At 37.1% G+C, this 12,784-nt stretch overlaps 1 protein-coding gene across 6 annotated transcripts in view; it reads left to right on the top strand.

Moving 5' to 3' along the window:
• The window catches only part of FNIP2 (folliculin interacting protein 2), a 52,214-nt gene that overhangs the window by 12,318 nt on the left and 27,112 nt on the right, over positions 1-12,784 (top strand). For 3 of the 6 annotated variants that reach the window (XM_030010774.2, XM_030010786.2, XM_030010777.1), the window contains exon 2: positions 10,266-10,392. In XM_030010774.2, coding sequence (XP_029866634.1) covers positions 10,266-10,392 — 127 coding nt within the window. Of the gene's footprint in view, positions 1-3,068; positions 3,610-9,910; positions 10,050-10,265; positions 10,393-12,784 lie in introns of those variants that run through there. The other 3 variants (XM_030010768.2, XM_030010775.2, XM_030010796.2) reach the window with 3 other exon arrangements.

The following is a 12,784-nucleotide window of genomic DNA, read 5'->3' as shown; positions in this document are numbered from 1 at the left end:
CGTCTCTGTGCTGCTTATGGTACTACTTCAAACACGTTGTTCTTGTTGGTTTTTTTGTTTGGTTAGCGTTTTGGGTTTGTGTTGGGTTTTTTTTGTTTGTTTGTTTTGGTTTTTTTACATTATCACTGAGACACTGTATGAAACCTAGCTCCTAAACTTCTGACTTGTAGATAAGCCAATGAACAGTGAATCCAAACTTTCATGAAAGTTGGCTGAGTTGTGAAATACTGGTTTAATAGCTGTTCTTGATGTTTGTGGACAGCTGATGTGTGCAATTTATGGTGACTTTAACTTGTATAGATCTGTTTGTTAGCCTCTATCAGGTGTGTGTGGTTTTTGTGGTCATTTTTTGTGCATGTGTGTGATGGTATTGCTTTCTAGCAACAAAGATGATGAAAAATGCTTCCAACCTTGCAAAAACCCAGTATATTCTCCTTCCCTAATATGGAATTCTAACTTTTCAATGAACAAATATATCCAATGTTGTTTTGCTTTTCATACAGTAGCATATAGAATTATCTTAAAAAAAAAAAAAAAAGTAACCTTTCTGTACAGTGATCTGAGATCAAGGACTTTATTTTTCTCCACCAGAACTTTTTTCTACAGGAAAATCTTAGAGAGAGAAGTGCTGCAAATAACATGTTCCTTTACTTGTTGCATGACTAATCGGCAATGTATCCCGCCTAACTTGTGTGAAACTAGTAACTATGTATCATGCTTGAACAAGGTGGTTCATCTGAGGTTAATAGTGCTTCACCATATTAGGACTACTTTAAATCATTGTGGAAAAAGAATGTGTGGCATCAGCACAACTTTTCCATATCCAAGGTTTTAAAAAGAGGAGGAGCAATGCAGGGTAAATACTTCAAATTGTGAGGGAGGAAGGGAACCTACATCTTCTACATCAGCTAGTCAACAGGCTAAAAGAGGGAAATTCATCATTAAGCAATCCAAAATAGATTCCACTTCACCTTTAAACATGTGTTTTGGCATTCATCCTGAATGTCTGGGTCGCAAGCATTTTTTGTGTATCAATTTTGCTAAGTGTATGTTTTGCAAAAACAAATGCTTACTGAAACAGCAGGTATGATTTGATTCAAACTTTCTGTTTTCCTATGTTCCTCTAGCCTGCTTCTAGAAGCTGTTCAGAAAATAAATTTTACAGGGGCCTCTGCAAATATTCTGTTAGATTTGAAAACAGTGCTTAAGTTTTAGTGAACAGCTGTAACTTACACAGAAAATTATTCTTAAGTAGATAAGTCTATCATATATATTTCCTCTTTCCCCCACCCCAAATTTTCTTGCTAAAGTATTACCTTGAGTTGAAATTATTTAGGCAATTGTCTTACAGTGGAGATGAAGGACAGGAAATGACCTACAAACAGAGCAGGTGACATGCTGTCACATAGCCTAGAAAAAGAGTGATTAAACTGTGCTTCCAAGAGGATTATATCTGGAAAGCAGGGCACTTTCTTCTGTTTTCTGTATTATCTGCTCCTTGGACTCAGGGTGTTTTCCATGTGTGGGTTTGCAGTATTTTATTTTTGTTCAGAAACTATTCTGTGGATTTTTGGTGGTAATTCCCCAGGTATTTGGGGATTTATAGTATTCTACAGATGACTTCATCTACAGATGAGGTAGTGTTGTGAAGCACATCTATTTAGTGAGCTTACAGGAATTCCTAGTTCCAGTCTCTGATGTGAATCCAATATTGCAGTCATTTAACTGAATGTTTCTGAATTTTGTTTCAGTTTTTGTTTGGGGAAAAGATAGGACAGAAGTGAAGGCTGTCAGTTGCTGATCTTAGTCTAAGTGTGAGAACCTGGCCATCAGTTGCTTGTTTAATTCGCACCTCAAGGGTGACTAGGAACACTGATGTTTAAAGTAGTCCTCCTCAATGAGGTGAGGGCTAGGAGTCACTCTCTCACAGATGGTTTGAATAACTTGAGAACAGGCCAAAACTTTTCACTTGTTTCCCCTCACTTGGGAGGAGGAATGATTGTGATTTAGTACTTCTCACTATGGGAATTGAAACTGAGCTTTTTTTTTTTTATTGCTATAGGCTTCTCTCTGCAACTGAGCAAGCTGTTCAATCTAACCTTGCTCTAGTTTTCTACTTGACTTTTGTCCGGTGTTTAGAGGTTGGGGTTTACTGAGATTACAAAATCCTTTTAAGAAGGGTGCTGTGCTATTTAGCAGGTAGCACGTAGCCCTAGGTTTTGAAATCTTACTGTGTTTTCTAACTCTACTGCTGTGTTTCTGGGTGACCATTAGCAAAGTTATTTTCCCTTTTTAATCTGGAAGAGAAATAGCACTATGGCTCTCATCTTATAAAAAGTCTAAAATTTTACTGTTGGGGGGGAGCTATGTAAGGTGTGAATTATGAGCAGACATGTATGGCTAACTTTTTTTTTAAAGCAGAGGTAGAGAAAAGGACTTTGTTCTGCAGTAGAATTACCTGAGCCTGAACAAAACATAAGGTTCCTTTGTTCTGTTTAAAAACTTAAATTTTCTTGGTTAGAAATATTTTATTAGATATTATTGTCATCAGTATTTCCATTAAATTGTTTTAATAGGCACATGACTATAAATTCTCATCAACCAACTTGATGTCTGTAACAAACTTTTTTGGTTGCTGTTTTCCCTTCTACTTTTTTAAGAAAGCTTTTCAAAATAGTAGTTTCAGATTCTTAGCCAAGTGTAAATACTATTTGTCCTTAAAAGTAAAAGCATTACAGTGCAGCGTATTTAGTGTGTTTCTTGGTGTTGGTCATTATTTTAAACTGATAACCATATGGCAATGATGACAGATTCTTATTTGCTCCTAAGCTATATGAGGTTGCTAGGGGTTGTCAGATGACACTTGCTCACATGAGAGCCATTAACAGGGTGTTGTAGCCAGTGTTAGAACAACCTTGCAACTAAGGGCGAGTCACTGCAAAAGCAACTATGCTTTTTTTTTTTTTTTTTTTAAGAGGCCATATGGTTCAGTCTTGTGACTACATAATTGCCGGCTACCTAATCACATACCAGGAAACAAACATAGCTAAAGTCAATATTAGCTGTTGTATCTGCTACAGCTTTGTGCCAGGCTTGGTAGGAAAAACTCTTAACAGCAGCAAGAGCAAGTCTACGATGGCTTCTGAAACTTGAAAGTCATGTCTACTCCTCTGTCTGGAATAATTGCAGCAGTACATTAGCTACAGCTGTCTTTCTGCATTAATGGCTTATAGAATATATGAAGATCTCTTTGCCTTTTTTTTTCCTAACAGGAAATTCAGTGGAGAGTGTTGCTGTATAGGGAAGAAAGCTGATGGTAAATTACCATCGTTAATGGTTGATCTATAGTAAAGAAATCCGCTTGAGGCTCTATCTCTTCAGCGGCTATTTAGTTTCTTTGAGGGAGGATTTGTAGCAAAAGAAAATGTGTGGGGGTACACCAAAAGCTACAAATGGCACAGGGGGACAAATAGAAAGAGCAAGAAACAACAATGATATACCACTTGGAAATAATCTCTCTTGTACCAAATTGGATGAAAGGATTAGAAAATCTTTGAGAGACCAAAGTGTCAGCTGTGTGAACAAAGTGGCTAGACTGCTGCAAAACAGGTATGCGTGTAACTTTTTTTGATATATATGATTTTTGACGGAGAATGGACATTTTTAGTTGATATTAGATTTGTAATGATGTGCCTTAAAGGCTATTTTGTAAATAATTGGAAAAGTTCTATTAGAAGCTTATTCTTGCTGATGATGGTGACTGGTACTCCAGAAAGTCTTCCCTGTTGTTTGAAAATGAATCTACATTCTTGACTCTGATGTGTAAGATTTATGTATATGCAAACTGAGGCATGAAGGATAATTGCCTTTCTTTTCAGTTAAGATTAAATAATCTTACCTTCTCTTTCTAGTTTTCTAATTAGTTTCCTCTCTTTTATTTTTTTTGCCATGTCCTGTGTTAGTGGGTCAAGTAGTAACAGTGTGCAGAGCAGACAGGAGAGAAAGCTATGAAGTGGGGGAAGAATGGAGAGGGGAACCCTCTGCTTTAACTTGTAAATGACCTTTAGATCAAGCATTACATCAAAGTAATCTGGAGTATGAAGAGTGTTTCTTTGACTTTTGTAGTGTCTTTTTCAGATGTGTGCCAGCATGTCTCCGATGTCTGAGTCGCTACTGCTACGTAACTGTGTTGAAAATATGGTTCAGGGCAGCTTTCTTCCAAAGTAATATTCTACATTCAGGATTGCTGATCTAAGAAGCAGAAAAATATAGATAGATAGGTATATAGATATGTTTCAGCCTTTTTATTTCCCTAGCCTATAGAAGTTGCACTGAAGTAGTGAGTGGTTAGTCACTTTAAAAAATATTTTAAGGTCAGCTGAAGCAGTTTTTGAATATAAATTAATAGGTCACTCTTCAGTTATTGCATGCATGCATGCTGATTATTATAAAGGTGAACCAAAAGCTTTCTTTGTAAAGATCAGGATTTGGAGATCTATATTAGCTGAAAATACTGATCTGGGGCAGAATGAGGCAACTTTTTGTGACTTTTTTCCAGAAACAAACGAGTCTGCTTTCCCCTAAGTAAAAGACATCTTCTTGCTTCCATGTCTCGTATCTGTAATGGGAGGAATGTTGAACAAGCCAAAGGAAAGTAACTTATATGCCAATTTAAGAGAAAATAAAGCAAACTTAAGCTTAATAGGGAATCTGGGCAGAAAACTTACCAGGATATCTGTAACCTGTTCCAAACTTGTGGCTTCCTTTCAAAAAAAAAAAAAAAATTCCATGTGTTTTAATATCTTTAGTAGACCTGGTTTTCCTGTTGTATGAAAGTAGAAAGCTTGATATTTTTTTTTTAATTATTATTTATTTATTTTGACTTCAAGATGATGTTTATTAGTCCTAGCATCTTCCACATGCAGGAAAGATCCAGTCTGATAGTGAGGCTAGATAAGCTAGGCTGTTCAAACAGACTGCTGATGCTGAAGGGAGAAATCACATTGCCTCTTCTTCCTTTGCTTTCTGACATCATGCTCTTGTCCTTTTTCCCCCGTGCTGGCCTTGGCCTTTCCAAATCCTTTGGGAACTGGCTCCCCTTAGGGAGTCAGTTCAGCTCACTAAGCAGGCAGAAAACTGACTTGGAAACAAGAAAATTCAATTAACTTTCTAACTAGCCTCGATACTTGTTTGGAATGTATTGGGAACATTTTCTTTGTGCCCTTTCCTAAAGGTATATACCTCCATGGATTAAGTGAATTAGTATAACTCATGCTGCCACCAAGAGGTGGAGATTCCATTGCCTTCCAGTTCTTACTTCCTTTTTCCATCTACGTTTCTGATCTGCTTTCATGTGCAGGGATAGACTTCTGCTGCTGCAGAGAATTCACTTAGTTTACAGAAGGGTCCAGCAATTACCAGAGCAGACATGAGTAATAAGAAGGGTCATGTAGTTCCAAAAAGAGAAGGGAGAAATGATATGTGGGGCTTTTATTTTTTTGTGGTTAAATAAGAAAACATTACGTTTGGTCAAAATAACCACATTTAACCTGAAATATGAACACCTGCACAAGCTCATATTAATTTAATTAATTCAGCTAATTTTTAAGAATATGCAGGACCTGGCATAATGCATTGTTTTTAAGCCAAAGTGAAACATTTCAGTTAGCTGTCAGTCTCTTCAGAAGCCTGTTTTGTCATTTTGCAGTACATTGACACTCAGGTGGCTGAAAAAACCCCTACTATAATTTTATTCATTTTATTTGTAACATTTGTTTTATAAGTCATTTAGCAATATGTACTCCTTCAGCACAGATCTTTTATCATTCTGTTTATTAAGTACTTCTTAAACAGGAATTGAATATGTAAGATCTTTATTGTATAAGCAGAAGGAGAAAATTTTTATGTAAACAGGCCTAAGGCAAATGATGTTTCAGTTAGTGTTTAGCAAAATTTATTTTTGAAGGCTTTTTTTAAGCTTACTGAAAGAAGCAACAGTTGTTGTCCAGAAGCATTGATTGTAGCACATTTATTCTTGCTAAACTTTCATAAGAAATACGAAGCTTACTCTGGGGCCTATGTAGTTTTGTTATCAGAAGTAACACTTTCAGCAGTAGGTACATGTGCAAAACTACTCATATTATATAACTCACATAGCTTCCTTCAGTACTTACGTATGGTTGGGTAAGCTGTTTTAGGCAGAAACAGGAAAAAGAAATGATCAACAGTGTGCCAGTTTAGAGTTTAGATTTTTACCAAATGACTATAAGGAAAACAACTGAGTCTTGAGACATGAAGTAGGAGAGTGTTGGGGGTGGTGGTGAAGTGCTAAAAGGACACTTCTGATATGAATAAACATTGATATTTGTTATAACTGGACATGGAGTAGACTGTTAGAATCTCATAATGTGGTGCAGCTGGAAAATAAGGAGCTTTTTGTAAGCATGTTGAGGGTTTGCTTTCCAGTCCGAAAGTGGAAGAATTAATAATTTCATTACAGAATTGTCAATGAAAAATAGAAAATTCAATCTAATAATATGCAAATTCTGGTGCAAGCTTTTCACATAACAATTTCAGAATCTTCTTTTTCCCCATCCTCTATCTCCCACATATGCATCGTGAGGATCTTTTTGTTGCCTTAAAGTTAACATTAGTTCATATTGTGGGCTTGGGGGGAGAGGGGAAAGGGTCTGTTATCTCCTTCACTATTTATTTTTGGAGGATAGAAATACATATCCCTTCGTCAAACTTGGTGGTTGAAATTGATTAGTGAATTAACAAATAATTGGGCAAGGTGAACCTGTATGCATATAGGTTGCCTGTGAGCACAGGAGCCTTTTTTCCTTAGGAAAAAACAGACTAAAATATTTCTGTTGCCTATTTCAGATATTTTGGTCTTACTTTTTAGAAACAACTGATTGAAAAGTGAAAGGTTTTTTCTTCTTACTCAAACCCTTAAGCTATTACTTTCTAACATCTAAAGGAATGTTAAGCTATACAGTGCAGATATGTCGTGGGTTTTTTTCATGAACTGATATTTTGTGCAAGAGAATCTTAACTCTTTTTCAAAAACTGTATGTGAAGAAAAAAGAAGCACATGCCTTTCAGCATTGCTAAATAAGCAAGAAGCTGATACAGAGACAAGTAACGGTTTGGGGTTTGGGTTTTTACGCATATGAAACTGGAGCTGACCAATGAGCCGTTGTACTGTCTGTATTCTTCAACACACTGCTTTTTAGGAGATGATTGAATACTCCCACTGTCCCTGTTTTGGTGGCTGTATGTTATATAAGCTAGCTTGAACAATAAAGGTTGGAAGTACTGTAAGCAGTCTGCTCATCAGCTTTTGTGATGGGGAAAAACATCCTGGTCATCTGACTAGTCTTGGGCCTGGTGCTAGATTCCACGTGGAAGTAATGAGACTATGGGTTTATATGCCTGTATAACCTGCCTATAGATATACTTGATCTTATCAAATGAGATTTTAGTAGGATGGATCTCTTCTGTAACAGGTAGGACTGCTGCAGGAACTGCATCTGTGTTTTGGGTAATTCAAAGCCTGAAAGCAAAGACTTCATTAGAACATAAGTTTGGTATTTGGTTAGTACTCCAAGAAGCATTATCTGAAGTCACTTCTCTAGATTTGGTCTATTAGTCACATAAAGCTCTGTATGATAGATTTTATGTAACTTCTTAGCTTGTTGCTGTCTGATATTAGAATCTGTTTGAAGTTCAGAAAGACTGCAGCAATCTCTAATTCTAGCATGCTGTGTGGAAAAGGCACCTCAGCAGGCTGTTAAATTGGCTTCTACTTCAGCATTTGTTATAAAACCCAGTTCACGTCTCATACAGAAGTTGGCACCACACAAGCAACATATAGTTTGCTTTAGTGCAGAATGTGGGAGTTCACCTGTTCATAAGGAAAACTAAATTCATGGAACATAAGTATTGAGCATGCTTTTAGCATCGGTGGGCTGATGCAGAGCTGGATTGGCTCAATCTGTGCCTGCAACGAATCTTTCTCAGTTTAGACTTGCAGTCCTGTGGTCTGAACTACAGATCCTGCTGTGCCAGTCCTGGAGATAAATAAGGCTTTGCACTTGCATACAATTTAAATTAAGGCCATAGAGATGTACCTTTTCTTTGTTGTTTAAAGGAGGGAAGACCTGTGGCCTTTTTAAGAACGCAGCATAGTTACTTCAGGTATTGTCTGTTGTAGAAAGTGTGTAAGTAAATAGGTAGCTGTATAACTGAAGAGGTATCAGAGTTATCTGGTACTGAAGAATATCAGATTCATGCAGCAGACTAGAATGAAGTCTATTGATGGCCCTGACTTCTCACATTCTGTATAACTGGATTTTGTAATAGCATTGCATAGGCAGTGGGCTGGGAAACTAGTAACAGACTTTTAAAACAGATGGTGTAGTTGAAGCTCTCTGTATATGTGAGGTGTGTAGGATCTTTGTTGGGCAACTATCAACAATGGTATCAGGTCTGATCTCATGCAGGTTAACTTAATGCTGTGACTCCCTTTGAAAGGGAAGACTTGAAAAGAAATCTGCCTGGCACTCCTAGCATTTTGGAGGCAACATGTTACAAACATATCAACAAGTTTCCTCACTGTTGATGGCAAAACAGCCTTTAGCATCGTTCTGTGATCTGGCTTTGATGTGTACTGGACCCTTGTATATTACGTACATGGAGTATACTTGTATCAGGGTACCTTACAGTGGAGATAAGTATCTGGCTTATTCTGTCCCAACGTATTTAAAAATAGAATAAAACCTTCCAGACTGATGAGGTCTTTCAGCTTTGAAAAAGGTGCTTATTTAGGCTTATTTTTCTTTCTAGCTACATGGAAAGGGGAGTTGATCCCTGAAATGCAAGATGAAGCACAAAGAAGAAATTAAGCTGGCTTTATAATGATTTTAAATTTGCAAGTCTCTGAGTGTGCTCCTAAAGCAGTTGCCCATGGTTACCTTACTGACTCTAGCAGGAGTTGATGGTGTTTAACTCACTATTGATTTATGGCTATTAACAGAGCATGGAATAAAAGAAATAGCTTCAGAAATTCTTGTCTTTCAGCTCTATAGAGTTTTTGTGCTCTTCCTTCAATTCTATACTGTCCTTCTCTGTAGGGCAGAGTTTGGAAAAAGTCCTGTATGAAACATCCTTTCGGGTGGGAGATCAGTGTGGCCTTGACTGTTATGCAATTTGTTAAACCAACAACTATTAATAACAGTTGTACTCTTACCCCCTAGATGTGGTCCATCCAGGTCAGGGATGAGGCAATATGACTGAGCACCAGTGTTGTGTGGCACTGCTATATGCAGTAGTAGGTTTTTTCCATTAGTTCCATCCTGTCAGCTGCATAAGTTGAACCGGAGGCCAAGCAAACCTCCATGTTCTGACGTGCAGACTGACTCCCTTTGGAATTGGGAAATAGTCTCTTGCCATCGCAGCCGTGATCAGTTGTGCTCCTTAGCCTCTTGCGGTAGTGCAAGGAGGCAAGTCATGTGCCATGGTGTATCTCTGAGGAACGGGAAGATTCTGGCTTGAGAGTTTTTTGCTTCAGATTGAATCTCAGTGGTATCTTGGTTTCATCTACTAAATGAGTTTCATCATAGTGAGAGATCAAGTCTTGGTAATCTACAATTGCTCTGTAAACCCTCAAACATCTCGGAAAAGAAAGGGGAAAAATAATGGATCAACATAAACCTTGTCTTTCAGTTACGAGGATTAAACTTTGGAATAATCGTAACTTATATTGCCAGGAATAGGTCAAATGGAATTGGATTTGTGGTGCTTAGAGGAGAGAAGGGTGAGAGAGGGTATAAGCCTTGAGCTTGTGAAAGGCAGTAGTAAAGAGAATGGTAATCCGTTGTTCTTTATTGCCACTGAGAGAATTGCACAAAATAGTACACCTATCTTGCAATTAGGATGATCCAGACTCTGTACAGAGAAGAGAGTAAATTTAAGAGAAGTTAAGCCCTGGAGCAGATTGCTGAGACAAAGTTTTGCATTCCCTTTCTGGAAAATTTTGAAGAAAGGTTAGATGAAAATTGGTCTGGCTGTGCCTGCCTGTGTATCAGTGACACTGGGCTTAGATGCTCCTTTGAGTTCCTTTTTGGTCAGAGTTCTGTGATTCAAGCCTGTTTCTTGTAAATGCTGAGTAAAAGATGTGTTTGCCAAATACCTGTTTCTTCACTTAAGTAAGCTTGCAAAGTAAGCACACTATTTTAACATCTTGTGTTTATAATCTGCAGCTGGTCCTCTTCAGAGTTTGACTTGAATGAAATCCGCCTGATAGTTTACCAAGACTGTGAAAGGAGAGGCAGACAGGTCTTATTTGATTCCAAAGCAGTCCGCAAAATTGATGAAGCTGTGGTTCAGGTATGAAATGCTAATTTTGCTTTTGTCCTACTGCTCTTTTGTTTCCCTTTGCAAAAGCAGGAATTACCATATGACAGTGTCAACTTCTCAATCTTACTTGTGATTTTTCACTTGATTCTGTGATAGCTGCAACAAGAGTGTGTTAGATTCTAAAAAGCCTACGAACACATATCTGGTATCTGGTATTTTTAATATAAATATGGTATTGAAACTTAACAGCTTAGACCTGATTTGCTTTCAAGCAAAGCAATCTATATATAACCCTTTAAACTGAGTGTTTCCTTAGCTTTTTTAATGTCGACTGGGTTTGCTTTTTGTTGTTAGCCCTGGTTGTGCTGTCCCATTGTTCCAGTGATGTCTAGCATGTCTCTAAATGTGCTTGTCTTCCTTTGGTGTTTGGATTAGTAAAGTTGTTGGCTTTATGTGAATTAAAACAACTCCACTTTTGCTAACATGCTGTAATGTGTAAGACTGACACATGGCAATATATGGCCACATAAGTTTTGGTGACACACATAGAAGCAAAAGTAGGTGCTGTCAAGATGCAAATTCTTTGTGCTGCTCTCCAGGCACACAAATTGTGGAATAATACTTCCAGAAAACTTGGGTGATTTTAAGACAAGTAAAACAATAGTAGCTTCTGTTTTGTGGTCATTTCGGTTTGGAGTTTTTTTGGTTTTGGTTTTGTGGTTTTGTGGGTTTTTTTGGTTGGTTTTTTTTTTTTTTTTTTTTTAACTAGCTCTGTGTTTCTCTTCTACATTGAATTATTTCAAATTTTTGTTTGTTTTGAAGCCTTTGTTACAACCAGCAGCTTCAGCCTGTCAGACTAGCATGGCTTATTGTAGAATCACTAGCTATATACAAATATTTGTGACTTGTAGAAATTACATAGGAAGATGCTTAAAAACCAGCAATCTCTATTTTGGTCACACTGCAAATATGCCATTGTGTCAAATCAGTAAGACTGATGAGCATCATCAGCTGATGACTGATCATCTACTTAAGAGGGTAAATGGGTCAGATTGGTCAGTTAATCTTGCTCCCCCCTCAAGGTCATTACTTTGTGTCTTAAAGTTGGTTTAAAACACCCAGCATGTGAGGAAGAACTGTATTTCTGGCTTCATTTAAATACTCAAATTATTCCACTTGCTTGAATACTTTAAACTAAAAGTTAACTACAAAATGTCCTGTCAGAAACTCTATGCAACACTGTCATAAAACAGCTTAGAACCTCCCTCATAACACATGATACAGGCTATAATCTGTTTTGTGGCCAGACACTAATTTAGGTACCTTTTAAAACAGCCAAAGCACTTTGAATGGCATGCAAACACAGATGTTAAAAGTGATCTTGAATGTTTCGTCATTTGTTTGGTATGTTATCAAGCAGTGAGCCTAAAACTTGATTCATTTAAAGTTAAGGCAGAATTGCTCTCAAGCTCAGTTCTGTTTAAACTAAAGTCATGAAAGCGTATATGTGTGTTTATACTGTGTATTTATCCATTTTCCTGAAATACAGTAAAGCTTATTCACATTGAACGTTCAAATACATTGTTTGTCTTTAAAGCATGCAATAAACTTATCTGCAGGAGCTAGCAGGTCTGTATACCATTTAAACATTTTTTTTTTTTAATATACTGCATTTCTTTTCAGTGTTCTTAATCTAATCTCTAGTTCTTTTCTGCAGATGGCATATATCAGACCACTTTTATTAGGCATTTTTTGTCAATAGCTCATTTCAACACATGACTACTGGCACTGGTGCATTTCTAAACCCCTAATGACAGTCACATTGGGATTAGATAAGCAATAGCACAAATACTATGCCAGGAGAAACTGCACAAAAGGAGTGCAAATATAGGATAAAATATAAAGTCCAGGATTTTACTGTTTTTTTAACATGCTAGTAGGCTTATTTTTAAATCAGTAAAGGAGCTGTGCTATCACTGTAGTTTAGATTTGACTTTTAAAAAATGACAGATCATCTACTCTGCTCTTCTTGGCCTGCTCTTCCTCTTCTTCTGCATCTTTTGCCCATTTCATCATTTTGTCATCGGGACTTGAGTATTCTAAAACTTACTACAGTTACTGCACTGTAGTATTCAAAGTGTTCATCTTAAAAATAAGTCGTGTGGAATATTGGCTTCTACTTTTATTTCCATTTGATTTCCTGTTATCCTTCCTTTCTTGTCTTGCCAAGCCCAAAATGTGTGATTTAAATTTGGCTATGGCTGCTTTTTACTAGCATCTAGGTTATTACTATTTCTTTTTGCCTGTTTGCTTGCTTTTTCTGTAAACTATCTACAGGTACCTTGTTGACATTTTAAAAAAATTTAGTTGATGTCTGCCAATGCACGTTCCCAATGAGGTAAACCATGCTGGTGCAAAATAA

The sequence above is a fragment of the Aquila chrysaetos genome, chromosome 1 (assembly GCF_900496995.4).
Source record: "Aquila chrysaetos chrysaetos chromosome 1, bAquChr1.4, whole genome shotgun sequence".
Lineage (NCBI taxonomy): Eukaryota > Metazoa > Chordata > Aves > Accipitriformes > Accipitridae > Aquila > Aquila chrysaetos.
Note: the sequence above shows the minus strand (reverse complement) of the source record. Positions and strands in the feature narration are given on the sequence as shown.